Consider the following 27,438-nt stretch of genomic DNA (forward strand, 5'->3'; position numbering starts at 1 on the left):
GGCTAGTTTGTCTGCAGGTTAATATTTCATAGACCCCAACATATAACATTATGTTAAACTTCTTTTCCATCCCCACCACCAGGAGTGCCTTTTGCTATGTAGGGTATTTGTATTAGTGGCATAAAAAGTTTCAATCCCAGTGAACAATTTTATTACCAAATATGAAAATAGACAGTATGGCCATTTTTAGGTCACATGAAGGCACAACATGTGGCTGCTGGAAGAAGCAATTTCAAATTTATTATGGGTAATTCTTTAACTCAGAAGTGTTATGTCCTCTTATTTACAAATTTGCAGGCTGGTACTATACCCTATTACTTTTGACTATCTGAGACAAAATCTAATTGATTAGAAACATTTCCGTATGTACCAGAGTACGTTGTCAACCAAATTGTCATAATAGAGTGTATTTGATGCTTCAGTGGCAGCTGTACTGATAGGATCTTATGTTGAGTTATAGGTCAACAAGCAAGAGAGGTGGGCTATGAACAAAATGTTTGAAGAACACTTGTTCACACATCCCTAGTCATGGTTTCATACTTCGCCCTCACAATCCAAAGTAAAATTAGGAAGAACTCACATAAATTATGATTGCCATTCCGGAACACATAATATACGGGTCATGATTTTAAAGTCTGTTATTTTGCCAACTCGCAGAGACAGAAATGGGAGCTTTCAGCAGTAGAGAGAGGAGATATTAGGGGGACTCAGCACTCATGAAAACTCCTGAGATTTACAGATTTAAAGTTATTATTACATTTTAGGTTATTTTTGAGGTTATGTCTACACAGCATTTAGGAGTGAACCTTCCAGCCCGGGTCCACAGACTCACATTAGACTGACGCTAGTACTCCAAAAATTAGTTGTACAAATGGAGCATTTATGATGTGGCTTGGGCTGGAGCTTGGGCTCTCAAGCTTAGAGAGAGGGGTGGGCTTGACAGCCCATGCTGCATCGTAAAACACCATCTACACAGTGAATAGTTATACACGTGTTTAACTTTACTCAGTGAGTAATCCCATCTGGATTTAGCAGAGGAAGGATACACCAAGAAGTGCTACATAATTCCCTAAGCCTTCACAATTAAGGTGAGTGAGACATTTTCCCACTACTTCAATGAGCACAGAATCAAGCATCTATAAAATATTAATTCTGCAACATATATGGCATATACAAAATATAAGACAATGTGGTAGGATTGAAAAGGTTTTATTTTATAGGTTCCTTACTCATGAGTAGTAAAGCTGCTCATAAATTATGCAGGTCATCCCAAGTTCACGTTGTTAAAACCTTTTTAGTCATGCACCATATCACCATGTATGCTGTATTTGCCATATACTTTATAGAAAATCTTACAAATGGATTAGAAAATTAAAAAAGTTACTGCTCCTATGACATAACAAAAGAATAAAGTAGCTACAGATAAAGTATGAAGAGCAATCAGTACCTTTTGCTAAGTAATAAAACAAATATAGATTCAAATCTGTAGAGCCTTTCCAAGTTTTACATCTACATACTAGACAAAATGTACAATATTTGGAACTGCTGTGAGCCTGACTTTTTTAGCTGCCCACCACACCGTGTAGAACAGCAAATAATGTATTATTGCTATTAAATAAGCTGATGATTGGAAACACATCACCAGTTTATAAACGAAGATCCTATATTTTAAGTAATTATCAGCCAATTTCAGAGCTGTTAAATGTAGTAAAAAACCCTGATGGATACTAATTCATTCACACCTTCAAATCAGTTCTGGATTTGACAATACCACTGTGCTAATAAGGGCAGAATACAGATTTCTGAGGGAAAATCAGCTTTCTACAATTAATGAGTTCAAAACATTTTTCTATAATACATAGTTTTATAAAATGAACATGATTGATTTTTTCTTTAAAAATATAAACCCATACCACCATCCCTGATGTAGCACCTCCAGCTGATTTGCTTCAAAATTAAGAGCCTTATTTTTGATGAGTGCTCAGATAGCTGATTAGAAAATTGTCTTACAAACACAGTCATTAAACAGTAAGCCAATCATGAGAGCTACAGTGCTGCTGGAGGCAGGGTGTAAATTATAATAAACTAAACTAATGTGCCACAATGGGGGAACCTAGCAGTGCAATTATGAGACATTTTTTATTGATCGTTAGATTATAACTGCTACACTCTGGCTTGTACCAGCAATTTTTTTTATATATATATATATACACACACACACACACACACAGTGTGTGTGTTTATTTTTTTTTCTATCCTGTAGGTGCAGAATATAGAGAGGAATATGCATTCGCTATCTATTTGCTGTATGTCATTTATGTCATCGAGCTATAAACATTATAGATGAAGATGTTTTGACTGGTTTGAAAATGTTTACTGTTTTTATCAGTATTTCCTTATAAGAAGTAAATGAAATCTCTTTTCAAACAAAATATTAAGTTTGGTCATTATATACAGACATATATACACATACTCACATATTATGCATATGTGTAGATTACCGCTCCCGCCCCCTCACGCCCCCAAAAAATGGAAAATACCTTAAAAGAGCATTAAGGTTGCAAAAGCAAGAACTCCAAAGTTGTCTCTGCAACTTTAATATTGCCTTTGTGTGTATGCATTATAACACAGTCTTTAATTACATGATCTCATACTATTTTTTTCACAGGACCCCTGATTCACTCAGTGCATAGGATGGATTTGCTCTGGGGATGAATCTGAGTTATGTAGTGAATGAAGCTTTTACGTGTATGACCCCTGCCGAATTCCATCATGTGGAGTCATAATAACCTCTACATGCGTCAGCAGCACAGTTGGAACCTTCAGATCCACAGCACAGAACTAAAGGAATAACTGACAGCAAGATAAGATTGTCATCCTTTGTTTGAACCAGACACTAACAGGACTACATTAACATGAAATAGGTACCTTTTAAAGCGTACTAACAGAGCCTACCTGGGCAATTAGAGAGCAGCACATTAGACAAGCCCATTGTTTGGGGAAAAACAGATTTGCCACAATGCTCTATATCTGGAATCTAAGCAGAAAACAGATAATTCCAAATCATACCCATTTTAGTCAAGATTGCTACAGGCTACAATTAAGTGTCACACTGAATCATGAATGAGCATGGACCATATAGTTTTCTGTGCATTGTACAGAGCCAAAAGCATGCATGGTGTTCAACAGAATATCATTACCAACACCATTCTGCCATCATATGGTGGTGAGGGGAAAAGCCTTTACTCTTCTATAGAAATAATTAATGGCCTGATGGCATAAACCAAAAGAGACCAGAGTGCTGCAGGCTCTAGAGATGGGTGAAATTTCATTGAAAAATGTAATTTAGGAGGAACCAAAACTATTCACAAATTTGTGTTACGTTTAGCAAATAGTTTTGGCCAAATAAAAAAAAATAGATTTTTTTTTTTGTATTTTGAAAAAGTCAGAATGGTTCACATTGAATTGTCATTTCGTTTGACCTGAAGGAAAGTTTTTTGGTGTTTGTCATAAACAGATAGTTAAGAGTTAATGCCTCTTTTACCTGTAAAGGATTAAGAAGTTCATCTAACCTAGCTGACACCTGACCAGAGGAACCAATGGGGGAACAAGATGTTTCAAAAGGAAGGAGGGAAGTTTTCCTTTGTTTAGAGTCTCAGTTTCAGCAGGAGTGAAAAAGATCAAGGAACCAGCCTCTTATCAGAGTAGTAAGTTTTAGAGAGAGATAAATAGGTTGATGTTTATTTTCTTTGTAACTTGTCTTGGTACCATTAAGGGAATTATCAAAATTGAGTATTTGGGTATTTTTTGTGTAACTAAGTTTTTGCCCAGGGGAACATCCTCTGTGTTTGGAATTTGTTGTCTGTGAGAGTAGCTGGTATGCTAATCTCTCCCAGAGGGTTTCTATCTTTCTTTTCTTTAATTAAAAGCCTTTTTCTTAACACCTGATTGATTTTTTCCCTTGTTTTTAGATCCAAGGGGGTTGCATCTGGATCCACCAGGAGTTGGTGGGAGGAAGGAGGGGGGATGGTTAATTTCTCCTTATTTTAAGATCCAAGGGGTTTGGATCTGTGTTCACCAGGAAATTGGTGAAGTCTCTCAACACTACCCAGGGAAGAAAAGTAGTGCTTGTGAGTGGTGGCAGCGATACCAGATCTAAGTTGCTAATTAAGCTTAGAAGTGTCCTGCAGGTCCCCACATCTGTACCCTAAAGTTCAGAGTGGGGAAGGAACCTTGATAGTGTTTCATTTCAGCAAGGGAAAAAATAAAATAAAATCAGTTTTGTTTTGAAGTTCTCCTTCGGTTTCAGCCACCACACTGAAAAATCAATTATTTACTCAGTTCTATTAGGCACCCCTTGGAGGTGAACTATTTAATCCCAAACTGAAGTACCAGAACTCTGGAATCTCTTTTACTGTTTGACAAAACACACATTTATCCCACTACACCGGTAGCTGGAAATTCTAACAACTGACAGAATGTGGGGAACAACTACACCAAGACACAAAATGGAAAGTGAAGGGTGGGGGCAAGAGGGTGAAAAAAGGAAAGGGCAAAAGAAGAATAAACCAACATAACCAGCACCACTTGGCACCTTTATTATGGCAACTTAGGTGAGGACAAGGGCATAGAGAAGGTAATGTTTCTCAGAAGCCCTGGGATGAAGATAACAATGAATTACACTGATTTTTGCAGTATACAGAATTAAAACATATGTTTGAAAATATGCTAATTGGAAACAAATCAATTTTTAAGTGTCCAGTTTAATATCGAGCTCTATCCACAGGCAGTTTAAAAACAAATACAATAGGACAAACTATATAGTTCTTTAACTTAGCTCATGAGCTAACACATCCCACTTTTCAGTTACAGGAACTTGAACCAGACATGATTGATTTGTCCTTCTTTCAGTCCTTGCCCTTTTGTGATTCTGCAGAGAACACTAGGAACCAGCAATAACTTACCACATACCTCAGAGATCTTTTTTGTTTTTGGAAATCTCTCAGCAACATGACATCTCACATTTGTTATGGCTGATTCTGGGCATTTAAATATGCAAACAATTAAAGTATATTTGCAAGGGATATGACAAATGAACATTTGCACACTGGCCAATTTTTCATTGACTTGCATTCAAGAACACGATTATATTTCAGCTTTGCCTCCACAGTTGTCTAAATGAGTTGATTTCCTAACATTCATGTGGGCAGGTTGACTGATGAGAATGACTTTAGTATAAACTCAAGAGTCTCTCTCTCTTGGACAAATTCCACTTCCATTATACTGGTATAAATTCATAGTAACACTTGAAGTCAGTGGAGTCACTCTGGATTTAAAATGGTGTAATGAGAGCAGAATCTGACCCTTTTCCTCTTCTGACATCTCTTCCCCTACCACACAACAAAAAGCCTAAATTTTTTAGACTTCCTACTTGGCCTATTTCTGTTGATTTTTAAGTGATTTTGGTACATTAAATTAAGTCATTGAGCTATATAAATGAGTTGAAGTACCAGAGCTGGGACTGGAACTAAACTGGTGTGGAAAGGACATAGAGGAGATGCAAGGGGAAGAAAGATTTCATTCTCCTGAAACCTCTCCTACACCAAATGTCTGAAGGAATGCACCACTGTATTTAACAGTGGAACACAGCTGGATTCAAAGAAACATCGGCCAGGCTAATTCAGTCTGGTTTTACTTACAGTTCTGTTCCCAAATCATATAAGAGGGGGAAATTTCCCTGTTGCAGAAGAGCTAGAACCTTCCCCCAGATTTCAGTGGATGTCTGGATTTGGGGAGGCAGTCCAGACTTGAGGTTTGCGCATAGACTCTGCTTTTATCAGGAGGAAGCAAAAATCCAGATCCAATGCCTCCTCTACACACTTCTGATCCAAATTTTCCAGCTCAGTCACAATTGCAAACATTACTTTTAGCTTTTAAAAATTGCAGCTACCATACACTGAGCTGAGCACTGCTTTAATGCGGAACACTTCCTAGTTTAAAAATATTTTATGCATTAGGCAGTGCCCCTGTCATTGCTTTGTGAACTGTTGCTCAGCTTTGACATCAGTCCGCCTGCACCAGATCACCAGCCTCACTGTGAGTATATTTCAGCAGGCCTTGTCTTATAACAACTGATCAGCCTCCTCAAAGGCAGACAACAAAATGCTTACAGCTGAGCAGCTAATTTGCTGGCAACAGGTGGACACTGCCCAAAGTGACTGTAGCAGCAGCATTGATTCTGATGCCCAGTGCTAAATGGAATTTTAAAAACAAGGAAACTGGAAGGAAGCAAGGTACTGCCCATGGGAGCTCTGAAAATGTCTCCCAGTTACTGAACTAGAAAGATATTTATTTACTAATAGAACAGAAGGGAATGGATGCTTCAAACTGTTGGTTGTGAAGCCTTTCACCTACTGATCACTAGTTAAAATCCAGCCCACGTTGGAAGTTGCTGTCCTCTGACAGCTGTTTTGCATCCTGTAGAGATGAGTTTCATTTAGTTGTCTCTATCCAATTTCTAGTGGTCAAGTCTCAGTATCATAAAAGCCATCATCACAACCAGGACCAATCATTTAACACTCTGAGAAGAGGCACCAAGGATTAAATGGGTGTGTTGATTATCTGCCCTTCCTAATTGGAAGGAGGCCCATTGGCAGGGCATCATGGGGAAGCTTGGACTGCGGTGAACCATATCATATTCAATTTAGGGGATAAACATCTCTTCAGAGTCTCCACTGATGTTAATTTAGAACTTTTCCTGAACAAAAAACCCATAAAATAAGAGAGACTCAATTGGTTTAAGATTCCAAATCAGTAGTTCAAATGCCATCTAAAATACACTTAAACAACAAGCCTGAAAAAGCTGCTTCTTCTCTTTGGAGTTCCAAGTTTGTGTTTCCTCTGCAACACTTGGCCATAAACACTTAAAACAGTGCAGTGCCTTTAAAATAAAATTGTAGCCATAACAGTAATGGCAGCATCCCTTTTTCTTTTGTGGGTGGGTGGGAAGATTCTTCAATTTTATGAGCACAACAATTAAGCAGTTTAGAAACAAACAAGGAACACACACAAAAATAAGTAATACAGCAAAAGTTTGATTTTTACTATCAATGGCAATATTTAAAAAAATTTCGCTTGATATTAGCAAAAGATTATTGACAACAACAGAAGTAAGAGCTTTCTCTGATTAATTATTATTATTATTGCCACCTTGTAGTCAAACAGTAGGGAGACTCTGCTGCAGAGAAACAGTTCACAGTTATATAATTCCCACCCTACAAAAGCCAGTTTGCACAAAAATTACATAGAAAAAAACTACACACCCTGTTCTCATTCACTTGCAGAGGCTAATAATAGAGGTATCATAAGCTACAGCATATGAAAGGAAATATGTATTGAGTCACAACTTACTCTTTGCTAATGAGATCATTCCTTAATATAGAAAATTCTTAGAATGCTATTATCCTCCAGCCAGGTTCCTTTATCAATAGCACTACTGCAGCTTGCTTTCTTCATTCTCAGTTAACCTCCATGAAGGGACCTCAGAGGATATACACTGGATAACACTAGCACTTGAAGATTTCTTTTCTTTTTAAATGGCATGAAGCTGTGATCAGCAGGCAGCCAGATGAGTCAAATCAGAGCTAGTACTATCCAAATTCTCTGTTGTAAATCAGATTTTAATGGAGAAAAGATTTACATCCCCTTGGGACCAGGTAAGGAATATGTTATTAGTGTGATCCAGAATGTGTACTTTACAATAGTAAATACAGCTAGGAGTTGTTCCCCTGAGCAATTTTCCAACTTCTCCAAATTTCTTTGCTCATAAGGTGGAAACTAAAACAAATGAATCTCCCATTTTTTCCCAATACTAGTCAACGACAGTTTGTAAGGAAACATTTACACATATATATGCACATGTGTGTACATACACACACACTCACTTTCTCTACAGTATTGTATGTGAAATCAAGACATAAGTTGTATTTGCTTGACCACTGGAAGGAGAGTTTATGATTTCAGTTTTAATTATTACATCATAGATGTAAGAGTTTTGGTAGCATCCCTCAGCACAGTTTCTGTCAGATATTTATCCCTTTCATAGACTTAAGGTCAGAAGGGACCATTATGATCATCTAGTCTGACCTTCTGCACAATGCAGGCCTCAGAATCTCACCCACCCACTCCTGTAACAAACCCCTAACCTACGTCTGAGTTACTGAAGTCCTCAAATCGTGGTTTAAAGACCTTTCTATTCCTATCCAGAGCCTACAAAGTCTCACAGTATTTGTGAATTGAACGTAGATCACATTTGACTAGCATCTGAGAGCTTTTTATACATTTTCATCACATAGGAATTTACATATGCCCAGAAAGAACACTGTGTTAAACTCATAAGTAAGGTTGATAAGTGAACCAACACTTAAATATACTGTAGTCCAAGAAAGTTTGAGATAAAATAACAAAAGAAACTAAGAATGCTGGAAAAATGTTATTTGTATTACAATAATGCCTACATGCCCCAATAAAGATCCAAAACTCTATTAATAGCTAAATCATCAGTTGATTCGTCCAGCTATTACAGCACAGATTCTAAATTAATTTATAGTTGAGACACTTAAAAATATGTGATGGTCCAGAAATCAAGTTTTTAAAACAAGCCTTTCAGATCTTTTTCTATTAACTGATGACAAAATGAGGAAAAGTCTTTTACTTTTTGTCACATTTAGCGTGAAAAATATCATCGTTTTACACACCCAGGGTTGAATTTATAATATTTATAAGCATTCTGCTCATTAATGTTTACCAGGGAGCGGCATGTCTCATATTTCCATGCACAAACAAACAGGCAAAGGTCTGCCATACCCAAGCTATCAGCAAAAATGACGACACTTGAGTCACGCTTCATAGCAATGTGTGGCTCCTTTGCTTCTTTCTATTATCCTTCGTGGTTGAGTGTCATTTTCAATTTAAGTGTAAAATCACAGGCAGTACAGAAGTCAAGAGGATAATTAGTGATAGCTAGTACTAGTGCTATGGTATTTTTCCAGCAATTTTAATCTAGAGCTTGTCATGAGAAAAAAAGCTTGTTGCGATGGAAATTAACATGCATTCTAGATTTGGGGTCTTTGTTTTTACTTTGTTTCACTGCTTTTTGTTTCATCATCATCTGAATAATAATCAGATTCAGAATTTGAATTATTAATGGTTAGGTTCAGCCACTTACTTGGGCACAAGATCAGTTTCAGGCTTTAGAGTCTCAAGTTGCTTTTGGAATACCCAGAGAATCCTGGCATTCTTAGGTTCTATACTTTAGTGATGAAGAGGTTGAGGTATAAATAATAGAACTATCCAGATTTTGAGATTAAAACATTAATAATGAGACCAACCAAGTCAGTTGGAGCAACTGATGGAGTAACTGAACATTACCTAGTCAAATAATGCAAAATGCAGTGTTTGGCTTCTCACTGAAAACAGAAAGGAACAAGGAAAGGAAGGAAGTAGAGCTGCTGTTGTAATGTTAGTTTCCTACCGATAGCGTCACATTGTCATTTCTATGCCTGCTTGTCTCCCTGCACAAAAAAGGTAACTGAACAAAATGAAAAAAATTCCAAGTTTTTTCCCTATATAATGCTCATCACCATAGTATCCAGATGCTGTACCTCAGTGATGAGCTGCCAAAGTCTTAGCAACCAGTTCCCTACCAGGTCTTTGGTGGTACGGCTCCAGCGGGTGAAGGACCCGCCACCGAAGACCCGGTAGGGAACCGCCCGGTGAGTACACCTCCCATCCATGTCCTGCCCCCGACTGCCCCTCTCAGAAACCGCAACCCATAATCCCCCCCGCTCCTTGTTCCCTGACCACTCCTACCCGAGACCTCCCACCCTAGCTGCCCCCCAGGACACCACCCTCTGCCCAACTCGCCCTGCTCCCTGTCCCTTGACTGCCCCAACCCCATCCACCAACACCCGGATAGACCCCCAGAACTCCCATGCACCGCCTACCCAACCCCCCTCTTCCCCATCCCCTGACCGCCCCCCCAGAATCTCTGCCTGATCCAACCCCCTCCCGCTTCCTGTCCCCGCCTTATCCAACCCCCTGACCCTGGCCTCTTACCCCTGCCGGGGTCGGGTCGGAGCTGTGCCACGTGGCCGGAGTCGGGGCACGGCCCAGCCCGGAGCCAGAGTCGGGGCCTGGGCTGAGGCCCGTCCCAGAGCTGCGCTGCGCAGCCAGAGTCAGGCCGGGCCGCATGGCACCTGGAGCCCTCCTCACACCCCGTCCCTGCATCAGCTCCAGCTCACCACTGCTGTACCTCCCAGAATTCAGCAGCTAATCACAGTATTGTTGGTATCATAAACACTGAGAACAACTGAATTCCCTGTCCCATGCCATCTGCAAATTGTGTCTGATACCATTCCAACCCTCCAAGTCCACTCCCCTCAAATCAACCATGGAGTGGTTAGTAACCCATGTCTCCATAAAAAACAAACATCTCTTTGGCCAATAAAATAAGGTTTAAACTCAGACTTCTCTATACAGAACATATCTGAATGGATCAACCCAATTATGTGTGTGACAGATTTTTAGTATCATTTTAGTATACATTTTAGTACACTGTCCCAGCCTAACATATTCCGAATTGCCTGTTCCCACTTTTCTCTTAAGTAAAACATCTATTAACATAAACTAGACTGTAAACAAAACGTACAGGAGAAGAGGTGAGAGCACCTACTAGAAGACAATTATGCACCTATTACACAGATGACCATTTAGCAAATTCTCTGGTCAGATGCTGCTGCTTATACTATTTATACTTTTGGAAATGATTCTGCACCCTCCTGCCCAAGTGAAAAAAAAACAAGCAAAAGCGGCTCATTATTTACATACAGAAAAAAGCAGACAGCCACTCCAGCTGCACTTTGCGAGTTTAGGCTCCTTTTTTAAAATTCTAGCCTACACGAGCTTGGTGCCCCAAATCCATGGAACTTGGACTCCTAACTCTCTTAGGCTCCTTTTAAAACCCCAGCTTTATGTTTTCAAATAACCGCATTTGAGGTTATATAGTGTAATAATGACTGCACACAGTGCTATCTTTAACAATAATGATCCATGTTAGCCTTTTGTGGTACTTATGTCATAGAAAGTTCTGGATCCCATTCACTTCATGCATGACCGTATGGTAGGGGATTCCCCATACCTCTGCATTTTCTTGTGATTCAAGAATGGCCAACATGGAATATGCCCGACTGCTAGATATGTAGTTACTATAGCAAATATTTAGAAAAACTCTTGCCCATTGCCAAACAATATTTATTTCTATCTGGTCAGGGTATATTTAGTTCAAGCAGGTCAAACCAGCACATTTTGGACATTCTCTTTTCTCTTTGATCAAAGGCAATAAACCTTCAATCTACCCTTTCCTTTCCCTGTTTAAATGTCACTGTGGTAATAGCCTCACTGACAGACATGGCGGGCCCTTCCCATGAAAATGATCATCATCAGGTTGGACATTCCCACTGGATTCTCTATCTGATTCCATAGAAGGCTAGGAGTGGTAAGGCAAGTTTAGAATTGACTGTCTGCTAGCGATGATCTTCGGGGAAAGAGCTATCACAACATTTTCCAGACTTTAATTACAATTAGGATCTACAAATGCTGAGTTACGATAAGCTATGGCGCTTTTGCCAAATTGCTATAATTGTTTTTTGTAAATTTTCTCTCATGAAAGAGACCACAGCTTTAGAACCAACAGAAAATTCCGTGGGACATATTATATGAGGTAACACGCAGACTCTCTAGAATTACCCTGACAATCCTCTATGTTTCCCAGACACGGACCTTGTTAAAGTAACAAAGGTCATGTCATTCAACTCAGGGAAAATTTGATGCATTTGAAAAATAACTAGCATTTGCAACAAACAAAAAGTTTCCTCCCAAAGTTCATCACATTTTGATACAGTGCAGTGTATAACTTCAGCTGGCTATTTTACGAAATCATGTGAACTCCTTAGACTCTGCTTCATTAACTTAATGGTGGTTTAAGCTTCCTTCTCCTACTCTCTGTAAGTCTGGGAAATTTATTGAGACATTATGTTACCTATTTTTTATACAGTAGACACAAAATTCATTGTACAGCCAAAAGCATATGAGTGAGGAGGATTTAGAAGAATCTCATCCTATCCCTATCATTGAGAACACATTATCATAGAATATAGAATATCAGTATTGGAAAGGACCTCAGGAAGTCAGCTAATGCAACCCCCTGCTCAAAGCAGGACCAATCCCCAGACAGATTTTTGCCGCAGATCCCTAAATGGCCTCCTCAGGGATTGAACTCACAATCCTGGGTTTAGCAGGCCAACACTCAAACCAAGTCTTTGAAATTAGAAGATGAGTGCTCCTTTTGCATAGTACAGCCAACCCTTACAGACCAGTTGAACTGTGCCAGCCAGCCAGCTCTTCACTCTGATCTCCTGCACCTGGAAACTTCCTTCCATTCTTAATTTAATGCAGAATTCAGAACCCAACTACTAGTGAGCCATTGCTAACTAACTAGGGATTTCAATTGTGCACACTCACATCTGCAGCAGAATTTAAGGCTTTCCAGATGCTGAAGTGCAAGAGACCATGTAAAACTATGTTTTGCCAAAGATTAAACCCCTAGTAAAAGATAAAAGCAGATAGCTAGATGTGAGGCAGGCAGCAGTGGCACAGTAGGCCCCAGCAGAGTAGCTTGACCTCAGATTCAACATTATGAAAGAGAAGGCATTCCTGTGGGGGCCATATATGTGAGTGGGCACAAGGGTCTACCTATGTAGATCAGACTGCAGGATTAGGACCTAGGTTAGAATCATAGGACTGGAAGAGACCTCGAGAGGCTATCTAGTCCAGTTTCCTGCACTCATAGCAGGACTACGTATTATCTAGACCATCCCTGACAGGTGTTTGTCTAACCTGCTCTTAAAAACCTTCAATGATGGAGATTCCACAATCTCCTTGGCAAATTTATTCCAGTTCTTCACCATCCTGACAGTTAGGAAATTTTTCCTAATGTCCAACCTAAACTGCCTTTGCTGCAATTTAACCCATTGCTTCCTGTTCTATCCTCAGAGGTTAAGGAGAATAATTTTTCTTCCTCTTCCTTATAACAATTTTTCTGTACTTCAAAACTGTTATGTCCCCTCTCAGTCTTCTCTTCTCCAGACTAAATAAACACAATTTTTTCAATCTTCCCTCATACTTAATGTTTTCTAGACCTTTAATCACTCTGGTTGCTCTTCTCTGGATTTTCTCCAATTTGCCCACATCTTTCCTGAAATGTGGCACCCAGAACTGGACACAAAACTCCTTGTCAGCCTGGAGTAGAGAAGAAGAATTACTTTTCATGTGTTGCTGACAACATTCCCGCTAATACATCCCAGAATGATATTTTCTTTTTTTGTGTGCAAGTTTTACAGTGTTCACTCATATTTAGCTTATGATCCACTATGACCCCCAGATCCCTTTCTCCAGTACTCCTTCCTAGGCAGTCATTTCCCATTTTGTATGTGTGCAACTGACTGTTCCTTCATAAGTGGAGTACTTTGCATTTGTCCTTATTGAATTTCATCCTATTTACTTCAGACCATTTCTCCAGTTTGTCCAGATCATTTTTAATTTTAATCAGATCCTTCAAAGCACTTGCAACCCCTCCAAGCATGCTATGCCATTATCTAAATCATTTAATGAAGATATAGAACAGAACTGCACCCAGAACTGATCCCTGGAGGACCCCACTTGATATGTCCTTCCAGCTTGACTGTGAACCGCTGATAACTACTCTCTGGGAATGGTTTTCCAGCTTGTTATACACCCACCTTATAGTAGCTCAATCTAGATTATATTTCCCTCATTTGTTTATGAGAAGGTCATGGGAGACTGTATCAAAGTCAATTACTGAAGTCAATATATACTACATCTACCACTCCCCTTCTCCCCTCTTATCCACAAAGCTTGTTATCCTGTCAAAGAGAGCCATTAGGCTGGTTTGACACAATTTGTTCTTGACAAATCTATGATGACTGGTTTTAAAGTGGTAGTTGCATTCGTCTGTATCAGCAAAAACCCTGTTAGTCTCTAAAGTCCCACAAGGACTCCCGGCTGTTTTTTCTATGATGCCTGTTATTTATCACCTTATTATCTTCTAGGTGTTTGCAAACTGATTGCTTAATTATTTGCTACATTATCTTTCCAGGTACTGAAGTTAAGATGGCTGGTCTGGAATTCTCCAGGTTGTCCTTATTTCCATTTTTATAAATGGGCACTATATTTGCCCTCTTCCACTCCTCTGGAATCTCTCCGTCTTCCATGACTTTTTGAAGATAATCACTAATGGCTCAGATAGCTCCTTGAATATTCTAGGATGCATTTCATCAGGCCCTGGTGATTTGGAAACATCTGACTTGTCTAAGTAATTTTTTAGTTGTTCTTTCCCTATTTTAGCCTGTGATCCTGTCTGATTTTCATTGACATTCACTGTGTTAGATGCCCAAGTAACACATTCACTCCCCCCGACACAATCAAGTAATGGGCCTACCTTGTCCTTGGTCTTCCTCTTGCTTCTAAAGTATTTGTAGAATGTTTTCTTGTTACCCTTTTTATTTATGTTATTTGTTTATATTTATCCTTTGTAATTTGGCCTATTTTCCACTTTTTGTAGGACTCTGAGTTTCAGATCACTGAAGATCTCCTAGTTGAGCCAGGATCGTCTCTGGCCATGCTTCCTATCTTTCCTAAGCAGTGGCATTGTTTGCTCGTGTCCTTAATAATGTTGTTTTGAAAAACTGCCAACTCTCGAACTGTTTTCGCCTTTAGACTTGCTTCCTAGGGGATCTTACCTACCAACTCCCTAAGTTTGCTAAAGTCTACCTTCTTGAAATCCTTTGTCTTTATTCTGCTGTCTTCCTTCCTACCATTCCTCAGAATCATGAACTCTACCATTTCATGATCATTTTCTCCTAAGCTGACTTCCACTTTCAAATTCTCATCCAGTTCCTCCCTATTTGTCTAGAACAGCCTCTCCCCCCACTGGATTTCTCCACTGTCTGAAATAAAAAGATGTCTCTGGGTTAGTAGAAGATGGCGTTTATGGAACTTTCCAGTGCTTGTGAACCACTTCTTTAGTTCTTTTCTTTTCAATTTTAATGCTTCTCCACAACAACAAAAAGTTGACTTCATTGTCTTGGGTAAAAATACCCTGCATGACTCAAAGGAAAAATTTCCTCTTTCTATTTTTCTGTCAAAAGAATTTTTGTCATCTTTTTCTCTTATAACAAATACTCCTGTTTTAAGGCAAATGCACTTTACCCATTTTAAATAATAATAAAGAAAAGATATATTCATCCAGAGTTGACAAATAGACAGTACATGTCAAGCAGTTCTCAGAAAGTGAGGTGCCTTTAATAATCTGTATCACACTATTATTTCTCTCTCATAACTTTGTGGCTTATAGGCAGGAGTTTAGGCACTTGCAGCCTTACCTCCCTGAAGAGTAATGTATCAGGATGGTAATGCATCATGACCTCAACAAATGTTCTATTTAAACAGTATTATGATTCCCAAAAGCAAAACATATTACAGCCTGTGATGTCTTAGGTTTTAATGTAATTCATACATTTCCTTTTCTGACTTTTTTATTGCTGGAAAAACTTGCTCCACTAAAGTTTACTATTTCCTCCTCCTTCCTTAAACATATAGGACAAGATTTAAATGTGCACGGGTGTAAATCTGAAATAACTCCAATTAAGTTATCCCTAATTTGACATGCTGTAAGCAATGAGACATCTGACTTACTGAGGTTCCATTTTAGGCCCATCGTAGTAACATTGTCACAAGGGTTCCCAACTGGAATGAGGCCACACCACTTGCTTTCAAGTCCTGTGTTTACATACAGTTTGTGCTTTCCCTGCAATACAGAAAGAAGTCTTCTTTAGACAGTAGCAACCAAGGACCAGGAAGTCATTTATACAACACATTTAAAAAATACAGCAGACAGGGCCGGTGCAAGGAAGTTTCGTGCCCTAGGCAAAACTTCCACCTGGCATCTCCCCCAGCTAACCCTGCCCCCCCTACAGCAGCTAACTCAGCCTCCCATCCGCTCCCCCCCCCACCGCAACAGCTAACCCCTCTCCCCCCTGTCCCCCCATGGCAACTAACCCTGCCTGGGGAGACTTCCCCCCTTCCCCTTCCCCCGGCAGCTAATCCTGCCTGGGGAGACCTCCTGCAGAAACTAACCCTGCCTGAGTAGCCCGCCCCAGCTCACCTCGGCTCCGCCTCCTCCACTGAGCACATCGGCGCTGCTCTAATTCTCCTCCCCGCCCAGGCTTGTGGTGCTGATTGGAGGAGACTTAGAGCTGGGCTGTGTGCTCAGCAGAGGAGGCAGGGTGGAGGTGGACTGGGGCAGGGAGCGGTTCCCCTGTGCGCCCCCCCTCGTTATTGCGGGCAACCCTCTCCGCGCGCCCTCCCCCCAGCTCACCTCCACCTCCTCGCCTGAGGGGGCTTTTAGGCGCCCCCAACCACTAGGCGCCCTAGGCGGCCACCTAGTTTGCCTAAATGGTTGCACCAGCCCTGACAGTAGAACACATCTGAATTAGAGACAGGACTGATCTTAATTCTCCCAAAGTTCAGAAGTATTTGGATCTGGGATTTCAGTGTGGCCTATCATACAGAGAGGGACCAATCAAAGATCCAGATCTGAAAGTATGGGATTTTGAACCTGGGCTTTTGGTTTGGCCCCATCTCTAATCTGAATCCAATACTGTTCATTATTCCTCTGCACTAGCAGTCACATCCAAAGTTAGGTTGTTTTTTCCTCCATTTTGGAGGAATCCTGATCTAGTCATTAATTTTTTTTAAACTGTTGACTTTCCACATGAGCTATGTAACCCTTTAGAAACAAAACTAGGCAAAACTAGTTGGGGGGGTTTCATCACAAAGCCAAAATTTTGGTCACATTTGTAAGTTTCAAGTACTCTCCCTTCTGGAGAAAGTTCTAAACCAGTAATGAAACTAATGGGGTTCTACAAAGTTTAAAAGTGTTCCAGAGAAATAAATCTAAAATCTATGGAATTTAAGAAAATGACATCCCCCTTGTTAGGTTTTTAAACAGCATCAAAAATAATTCCATAACAGGGATACAATTATCTTAAATATGTTAATACAGAAAAAGTCATTTTCTATTATGTATTATAGGACTTTTCCATAAGGGTTTGAGTGAATCTTAGCTGAATTGTAATTTGGAGTGAAAAATTAATACTTGTTTCAAATGAAACTGAAGAGGTGTGAACCCATCTGAAATATAATGATATAAGAACACTACAGTAGCACCTGAAGTGAAACACTCTCTAGCTGAAACTGAGTTTCTCATATCTCTAATGTTAACTCACTTCGTAGCTGTTAGTATTCTCTGAAAGAGCTACTTTTAGTGATGTCTTATTTAGGCTTATATGTGGCATTATACCCTTCTATTAGCTGTCCTAGACCCCCAATTCACCATATTACTAACTTTAAGCATGTAAGTAGTCCCAATGAACTAAAAAGGAGCGGACAGTGCAAAGTTCAGAGGGAAAGGAAAAGCAGCATTTCACAGTACAGGGACAACAATTATCTGTACTCATTTATATATGAAATTTTTTCCTGTAACAGAGCTAGCAGGAAACATCAAGGAAGGAAAGAAGGAAATTGTGCTAATATTCGTGGAAAAAATATCAGATTCTTCCTGTATAATTAATTTGTTTTACATAACAAAAGAGATAAGATGCTTCAGAAGTACATGATTTTGGTTTTTATTCTCTCGGCTGCATGGGAGCACTTCACTCCTGTTAAGTGCTAATCGGAGTCACAGACATAATTCCCTCTCACAACAGTGAAATGTTAAGGGCTTTTTTATGATTTATTAATTTTTCTATCAAAATGAGTATTGAAAAAATACAAAACCAAGAAACCCAAAATGTATCACTTACTGAGTGTATTACAAAGATTAAGATCCTGTTTAAAGCAAAAGAAAACTAGTTGTGTAACTCAAGCAATATCCTAAGTGGCAAGTAAATAACCTTTTACTGAAAGAAAATATTATAAGCTTCAGCCTTGTATTTCATGTTTCCTCTCCCACAGCAGCCTCCACCACTGTGAAGTGACAAGTTAGAAGATGAAAATAAGGAAAAATACCTTACTGCCAAGAGAATTATCTGAGGTGTTTGACAAAGTCTACTGTTTATGCCAAATACCTTATAAAAATCCTCAATATGAGCCATGCTCTCAGTTATCAAATGAACCTTAGAAAAGTTGTCAGTTAAAAACTATCAGAGTTCATAGCTTTAACCTGTTTGATTGTTTGCAGAGCAAGACGGAGAATAGTTCAACATTGTCTATCTTCTCAAATCACGCAATTTCACAAGGTGCTGAGCCACAGGTTTCCATGGGTACTGTGGGTGCTTCACAAATGCAGGTATTTACAAATTCAGGCCTAATGCCCTTTTAGCCATGCAACAGGCATAGCTATTTCTCTACTGCAATGTTTCTCATCACTTGTGAGCATTACCTTCCTGGGAAATTGCTCTGGGCCCTGGTCTATTCTACAAACTTATGTTGGTATAACGTCCCTAAGCAATGCAGTTATACTAACCTAACTCGGGGAGGTGGAGTACCTACATCGAAGGGAAAAGATCTCCCGTTGGCACATGCAGAGTCTTCACTAAGCACTGCTGTGGCACAGCTGTGCTGCTGCAGTGCTTTAAGTGTAGACAAGCCCTGAGTTACTCTGCAAGAGGTGCAAGCTACACTGAAGTGTGTCTCTTTTCTGTCACCCATTGGTAAAAGAATATGAAAAGCAGCAAAGTAAAGATGGCTGGCCTAAGAGGGACCTGGATTAATTCCTGGCTTCTCAATCTCAGTTTTTTTGGATTGCTAATCTTGAGATCATTCTCTTTTAGGCCCTGATTCAACAAGGGGGCTACTCACATGCTTAAAGTTAAACACCTGCTTGTGAAACAGATGCCTCTAAAAGTATGTTACTTATACAAAGAACATGAGATCTTTAAAACAGAAATACCTCAGGTTATTATCAAAGTGTTGTCAATTCTCAGGGTTTTATCACAAGAATTGTGATATTTCATGTTTTTCTCAACCCCCCAGCTTACACAGCTGAGTGAATACAGAAGAATCTCATCTTTCATTTAAGAAAGAAAAGTTTCTAGCCTTCATGCTTGTGGAAAAAAGTTTGAAAACAAACACTAAACACTCAAAACCCAGATGATAAATAAAAATAATTTACAAGCTAAATACAAATTTATCTTAAATTAAAATCTCATGATTTAAGCCACTCATGATTTTAGGGGTCTGATTCATGATTTTTGAATGCTCAGAGTCAGCAATATTTAAAGGTCCTTTGTTTTCAGTTTTCACCAATTTTTACTGAAATTCTGGAAGTGCTGGATCTCCGCAGCACTTCTGGAATGGGGAGCCAGCTCCAGGGGATCCCTCTGGTACCTGAGGGATGCTCCAGAAGGACAGATGGCCACTTGGTAAGCGGGGTGTCCTGTCTCACAATACTAAACCTAATATTTTCCCAGAAAACTGTGAAGTTAATGTTTGCATTGATTTTCATTTGTTTTTAAATTTTTGTAGTAAACACTGACACATTGCTAGGAAATTTTAAAAACAAAGTAAAGCCAGAACCAAAGGGCCTTAGCAATACTGTACAAAGAATAAATTGACTTATTTAAAAAAAATCATACATTCTTTGGGAGTTTATTTTGTTTTGGGAAAGAAATATCTTAAAAAGTTAACAAATGAGTTCACTTCTTTGGCAGAAACATTAAAAACAACACCACATTTGTACAGAAAGGACTAGACAGTCGAAGCACTGTGAGCCGCTCACAGGGAAAATTAGGTGCAGAATGATATTTTCAACTTCCCATGTAGAAATCTTCCACAGAAGCAACACTTAAGGGAGAATTCACAAAAATCAGAGTAATCGTTATTGGTAAATTGCAACTACAAACATTAATTTGCTCTTATTTTTAAACTTTAAGATTAAATAAGCAAATAATACACTGGTGCTAAAAAATGAAACTGGTACCGTGTTTGTAGAAACTTTTCTAGAAACCAAAGTTACAAAGTATAAGAGTAAAGAGAAACCCAAAGATGGATTAAAATTACTTCCTTTTAAGTTTTTACCTCTGAAGTAGACAGCTGAACTGCTTTAGCATTTTAACTTACAAATCAAATATCATTTTCTAATGTTACTGGTGATAATAATGGCAAATAATATAGCCGTATTGATTTTTATCTTATAAAGTAGTTTTGAAAAAAAACATTGATAAGTTTTGAGGATTGATTCAATTTATTTTTCCCACTCTGTGTCTGGTGCTGGGAAACGAGATCAACTTCTAAGTTTAGCAATATGAAGAAAATGTCAGAAGGTTGTTTTTTTAGTGTGTTTTATCGAAACAGGCTTAACTTTTACCCTTGTTTCTGATGTGTTACTCATTTTAGGTGCCATTTTAATAAGAAAGCACTAACCGAATAGGGGACAAACACAAAAATACTTGGTGGTGGTAAAGAAAATCTGAGAAACAATTTTCCCTCTGTTAAGTCTCCTAAGTCAAAGGGAACTAATGAAATAATCAGCTGAACATTGGGTGCACTGATACCTAACTAACACATCAAAGATAACAGGAATGTATAATCTTCGGGGGTGGGCTAGCTCAGTGGTTTGAGCATTGGCCTCCTAAACCCAGGGTTTGTCAGTTCAGTCCCTGAGGGGGCCATGTAGGGATCTGGAGCAAAATCAGTACTTGGTCCTGTTAGTGAAGGCACGGGGCTGGGTTGGGCTCAGCTCCATGACCTTTCAGGGTCTCTTCCAGTTCTATGAGATAGGTATATCTCCATATATATTTGTTCAAAACTATGAAAGTTAAATGTGGGTAACAAGTAAAGAGTATCAAGTTGCAAGCAGCTGGACTTTTAAGTCATTTACAGTGCCTAAGTGTCACTTCACAAAAACACAGAGGCAAGGACCCCATCCCAATGCGCTTACAGAGTAACTTCAACAAATCCAATACAACGTGCAAACAATAGAATATATAATATAATTAAGGTGGTTCAAGCACAAAAAGGTCTGCAGACATGATAGGTGCAGAGCTCAGCATAGGCTGACAAAACCAATTTTAGACAGATCTAATGGAGGAAAGGGGATAGGATTTGGTACATGGCAGTTGAAAGACTGTTCTAAATATAAGGTGGAATATGGAAAAAAGGCACAAGGTCACAAGGAGGAGGAGACAAAAGATTGAAACAGTTAACAGAGAGGACACTAGGAAGCATAAGAATGAGAAGGGGGGTATCAGCGGAGAAGTAGGAAGTGGATGTTATGGAACGTGTTGAAGGATGAGGAGTGTGAACTTTAACATGGAAGGAAAATGAAATCAATGAAGAGACCTAAGGACAGAAGTCATGGTCTAAGCAGAAGGAAGATAGGCCTTAGCAACATCATTTGGGGTAGATTGGAAAGAAAAAAAAGGAAGATGCGGATGGTCAGGGAGGGTTCTGCAGTAGAGGAGATAATTAATGAATGGACTGGTGTTTCATTAGTGGGGATTCAGAGAGGGAGACAGATTTTAAGGTATTGGGGAGGAAAATGCCTCAATTTGGTGACAACCTATATATAATGAGAGAAAGAGAGGAGCTGGACATGACAATGAAGTTTTAAGCTTGGGGTGTTTTTTCAGCAGGAAAGGGAAAGCGACGAGAGTGTTTATGTGGAAAGATAAATTTAGTTTGGAACAATATGGAGTGTCAGGAGATGAAAGGATATCCAGGAAGACACAGTGAGGACATATGGAAATGTGTGACAGGACAGATGATGAAAGATCACAAATAGAGGAGGCAGATGTAGGAGACATCAGCATCGAGAGGGATGTGATGGGCAGTTATTCTTCTGCTTTAACAGGACTCTGCTGTGGAGCCCACAAGGCTCAATATTATCCAGTATTCAACACACACAACATGTTAAGCCACAGACTTCAGTGATAGCAATATGCAGTTGACACTCTGTTCTATACAATATCAATACTTAGTTCTGCCATGAGTGCAGGAGACTGGACAAGAAGACCTCTCGAGTCCCTTCCAGTCCTACAATTCTCTCTACTTCAAACACATGCAAAGCCATCATTCATCCCAGTGTCTGGGTGTGGTAGCTCTTTGATGAAGAGTAGATGGCTGAAACTAAATCTGGGTAAGATGGACACAATGGTGACAAGAGAAGGAAATCATTCTGAAGAACTAGCTGAAACCATAACATCATCTTCAAATGAAGGAATCTGTCCTCCAGTCAAAGCTTTATATTGTGTCAGGGTTCTTCTAGTCTTCCAGCCTTCATCTAGACTCTTCACTGCTCCTGGACACCCATATGGCATTAACAGTCACAAATGACTTATCAACCTCTGGCTGGCCAAAACATTGGACCCCTTGCTATTGCATGAAGCCCTGGCCACAGTAATGCACACTCAGGCTTGAGTACTGAAGCACTGTGTACTTTATATGTTAGACGTGAATGTCCTGAAGAAGTTCCAGATGGTGCATCCACAGGGTAGCAAGTCTTCTGAGTAAAATCAGAATTCACCACCTGGTGCTCTGCCCACTGCCCTGTCACCCTGTCCAATACAAATTTAATAAATTTGTCTCAGGGATCACCTCTTTCCATGACCATGACTTTCCATGGCAGCTTGCCCTTCATCTGTGCCCATTGTGACACTCAAGTGCAGGGAATCAGGAGTTCCTGGGACCTTGCCAGCTGCTATACTGACTATGATTCCCACAATATTCTGAACAAAATTTAAGGCTGAACTCGTTATATTAGCTTTCTTTCAGCGGCAGCACAACAAAGTCTGAGAACAGCTGTCATTGTGTTATGTAAGGAAAGGGCAGAGAATACAATCTGTCCTACTGTTTTCTTTACATACGTTTGCACTTAGACATAATAATGCTGAGTACAAAAGATTACCTAATGACAGGCAGATAGTATTTGAGTCCATGGGAACAAATTAAATCTCCAAAGTTACAGTGTAAATGGAAGAGACGAAGGGAACAACGATTAAACCAAATAAGAATATGTTTATTTGTTTAAAACCAAATGTTTTGACAGGAATATTTTAAACAAATTCTGGATCCATTTCTATTGCTGTGGGATTTTATAAAAATTGTTTTTTTCCAACCTTGAAATTTTAGGCCAGATTTGTTGCCAGATTCTTTCTGAATATGATAAAGCTTTCTGAAATGAATATCCTTTAAAAATGTAATACTATAGTATTGGTATAAAGAGGTGTCACAAAGCAAGCGGTTGTGTGATTTGTCAAAGGAATCTATGATGCAGAGTACCAATTGTATCAACATTAATTGCACAATGGGGTTAGAGCTGGTCAAAAGTGGGAAATATTTGTGAATTTATTTATTTTTTTAATTCTGACCCGCCATAGATGGGATCTTCTTAAACCAAAAAAGTGAAGATCATTTACATCTGCTGTAGCGTCTATTTTAAATTAAATTGATTGATAGTTCTGTGTTACCCTACAATGGATTCAGCTACTGTTTCCCTTTATGATTCTCTTAGAATGGGAGATTCTTAAGAGCACATGCAGAACAAATACAGTGACCACCAACACTGTTACAAGTAAAGTCTTGTTTGCATTATAACGTATAATTGTAGCCAGTTAGTTCATTTTATCATTTAATTGTTATTGCTGTAGTTAACTCACATATTATATGTAATCAATGTGTGATGAATAGATAAGCAGGACAGGATTACACAAGTAGAAGATTGACAAGTATCTAGGAGTGACAGATTTGTATTACAGATATAAGTCGGGTAAGGCAGTAATGCACAGCCCACACTATGTTGGGAAGAGACTCTTCTAAAGTTCTTGGTGGAATGTGTCATCACTAATATTACATGGTGTTGTAATCTCAGGAGAGTCTATTATTTGCTCTTTGCAGATAATTTATATTTTATATACACAGTGGTGACCACTTAAATGTTTAACCTTGGGGGATACTAAATCTCATTTTACTGGCATTCACCACTAGAGCGATTTCATCCCACAGACTTGTCATAAATTGTTTGAGGCAGATGTGTTCATTAATTGAGTCTAATAATTGTTATAATTCACTCTCTCAAGTTCCTGGGATTTAATTCACTGTGCAATAGTTCCTTTATTAGGTGTGCCTCTTCTAGGGTAGCACTAGATGTGTAAAGCCCTATCTCGCAGATAATTCAAGCAACCGGCACATGCAGTCCCATTAATTTCAATGCAATAGAACTATTTACAGTTGATAGGAAGAAAGTGAAGGACTGGGTCCAAAGGCTGGACATTGTTTTGAAGTGCAATAAATTTACTATTTTTCAAGTAAAGTGTAGTTAATTTGATCATTTAATCGTGGTGTTGTAGTTAACTCACATGTTATATGTAATCAATGTGTGATGAATAGATAAATAGGACCAGATTATAGGAGTACGAATTGACTCCTGAGATTACAGCATCACGTAACATCAATGATGACACTTTTCACCAAGCACAATAGGTGAGTCCCTTCCAAACATAGGGAATAGCGGGTAAAGTACCTTTCTACCTTTGGAACACTAATTTTGTCCTCCGCTGTCAAGCCCATACGATGATTGCTGAGTGGTCAGCAATGGTAAGAGGAAAAAAAATGATGCAATCTTCAGGGGGAAAATATGTTTCCATCAGTTAAACTGTCAGTGGTGAAGACATTACAAATATACACACAAATAAAGTGAAATTACAACACAGTCTGAAGTGAGCAGCATGGTAGATGGGAGTATGAAAAAGTTACTATCAGAGGGTGTAATAAACAGATAGCTAAGGGTTAATGTTTCTTTCACCTGTAAAGGGTTAACAAAGGGAACCACATACCTGACCAGAGGACCAATCAGGAAACCAGATTTTTCAAAGCTCAGGGAGGGAATTTTTGGGGTGTGTGTCTTTTGTCTGTGTCTTTTGTCTGTCTCTTGGGTATGAGAGGGATCTTTCTATCTTCAAGCTTCTAATCTTCTGTTTCCCAGTTGTAAGTACAGGTATAAGACAATATAGGTTTTTATATTGTTTTTGTATTTACATGTGTGTAGTTTGCTGAAATGTTTAAATTGTATTTCTTTTGAAAGGTTTTTATCATATTTTTCTTTTAAAGCAGTATGTGACTCCTTGTATATTGTCACCTTGTACAGAGAACATTTTTGATGTCTTTCTTCTTGTTTAATATAAAGCTTTTCTTTTAAGACCTGTTTGAGTTTCTCTGGCGTAGGCTAAGGAACGAAGGAGGGAAATTCTCTATTTGTTAGATCTACGGAGGGTGGTATTCTCTTAACAGGCCTCAGGGAAGAAGTGAGGGTGAGGAGAGAGATACTAATCTCTCGTGCCTTTGTGTTCAAGGACTTGAAGCTGTATCTTCCCGGGGAAGCCTGGGAGGGGGTAAAGAGGAGACAAAGGGAGGAGGTTATTTCCCTTTGTTGTAAGACTCAGGGCATCTGAGTCTTGGGGGTCCCCCAGGGAATGTTTTGGGGAGACCCGAGGGAGTCAGAACCTGGAAATTCCTGGCTGGTGGCAGCGATATCAGATCTAAGCTGGTAATTAAGCTTAGAGGATTTATGCTAGCATCTTATTTCTGAAATCTAAGGCTCAGATCTAAGTAGGAAGCTATGACAGAGGGAACTTGGGAATTCAGTTCTTGCACACAAGAACTTCTTCAGCATTCACAGGTGCCTCATAATTTAACTGTTAATCTGCTGTATGAATGTCGTCTCTAAGCACTCATTTTATTAACCCTTATCTGCCAATTACACATGCACCTACACAACTCTTTTCAGATGATCAGAAAACTACAGAGAGAAGATACAAATTGGAAGTACAATAACCAAGAATATTGTGTTTCTTCTCAAATTTCCAACTAGCTTTTTATTGGTCCATTGTGACATTTTATCCTTAAGCTTGTGAGTTTGATGTCCTATACTCAGCAGGCCTATCTTTATGGGCTAAGTAAAAGTATTAGCATTTTTAGTGATTTCATGCTTAAAAATCAAAACCACTCTAAAGGCCCTAATATTCTGGAATCCCAAAGTGATGAGTATTACAACAATTTTCCTCACAATCCATTATTTTAGGACATTTAATATTATCATTCAGTCCTTTTTAGTGCAATTCTATGTGGAAGAGTTTAGATAGTCTTTCATCTACATTCATTTTGTCCTTTTCCTACGATACCAGAGATCTGTGTGAGTTAATTCATATGGCAAGGATCTTTTAATATATCTGTGGCACAAATAACTTGCTGTGAGAGCCAAGAGGCTCAATTGCCTCTTTACTGCACTATTAAACCCCTACTTATTGCTGCCAGATGCCTCTGTACCAAGTCAAGATCAGCTAAGCTTCAAAGCGAGTAGACAGTTTCATTGCTTTCTCTGTAAGAACAATATCACAAATCAAAAGAAAGAATGCTACAGTGGTTTCAAAATCAAGTTCACAAATCTGTAGTATTCTTCTAAGGAACTACATCAGGGTTTGGCTACACGTGGTAAACAGTATTCACTTGCTGATCTTAAGCATGATTTAAACAGTTGTGACTGAACTGGTTTGTTTAAGCTTGTTATTAAGCATGGGTTAAACAGAGATGTGGTCAAACTGGATTGTAATGCAGTGTGGCCAGCTAGCCTAAATGCAACCAAACCATGTTATGATCAGTCAAAAATCAGTCTTCTCTTCTCCAGACTAAACAAACCCAATCTTCCCTCACTGGTCATGTTTTCTAGACCTTAAATCATTTTTGCTGCTCTTCTCTGGACTTTCTCCAGTTTCTCCAGATCATTTTGAATTTTAATCCTATCCTCCAAGGCACTTGCAACCCCTCCCACTTGGTATCATCCTATAAGTGTACTCTCCATGCCATTATCTAAATCATTGAAGATATTGAACAGAACCGGACCCAGAACCGATCCTTGTGGGATCCCACGCGTTATGCCCTTCCAGCTTGACTGTGAACAACTGATAACTACTCTCTGGGGATGATTTTCAAACTAGTTATGCACCCACCTTATAGTAACTCCATCTAGGTTGTATTTCCCTAGTTTGTTTATGAGAAGGTCATGTAAGACAGTATCAAAAGTCTTACTAAAATCAAGATATACCACACCTACTTCTTCCTGCCTATCCACAAGGCTTTTTAACCCTGTCAAAGACAGCTATCAGGTTGGTTTGACACAATTTGTTCTTGACAAATCTATTATTTATCACCTTATTATTTTCCAGGTGTTTGCAAATTGATTGCTTAATTATTTGCTCCATTATCTTTCCCGGTACAGAAGTTAAGGCGACTTATGTAATTCCCTGGGCT

General features: G+C 39.1%; 1 protein-coding gene across 4 annotated transcripts in view; it reads right to left on the minus strand.

Moving 5' to 3' along the window:
• TPK1 (thiamin pyrophosphokinase 1) overlaps nt 1–27,438 on the minus strand; it is a 512,817-nt gene that overhangs the window by 103,078 nt on the left and 382,301 nt on the right. For all 4 annotated transcript variants that reach the window (XM_075062600.1, XM_075062601.1, XM_075062602.1 and 1 more), the window contains one exon: nt 15,832–15,943. In XM_075062600.1, the coding sequence (XP_074918701.1) occupies nt 15,832–15,943 (112 nt within the window). The remainder of the gene's footprint in view (nt 1–15,831; nt 15,944–27,438) is intronic.

This window comes from Chelonoidis abingdonii, chromosome 2 (assembly GCF_003597395.2).
Source record: "Chelonoidis abingdonii isolate Lonesome George chromosome 2, CheloAbing_2.0, whole genome shotgun sequence".
Classification (NCBI taxonomy): domain Eukaryota; kingdom Metazoa; phylum Chordata; order Testudines; family Testudinidae; genus Chelonoidis; species Chelonoidis abingdonii.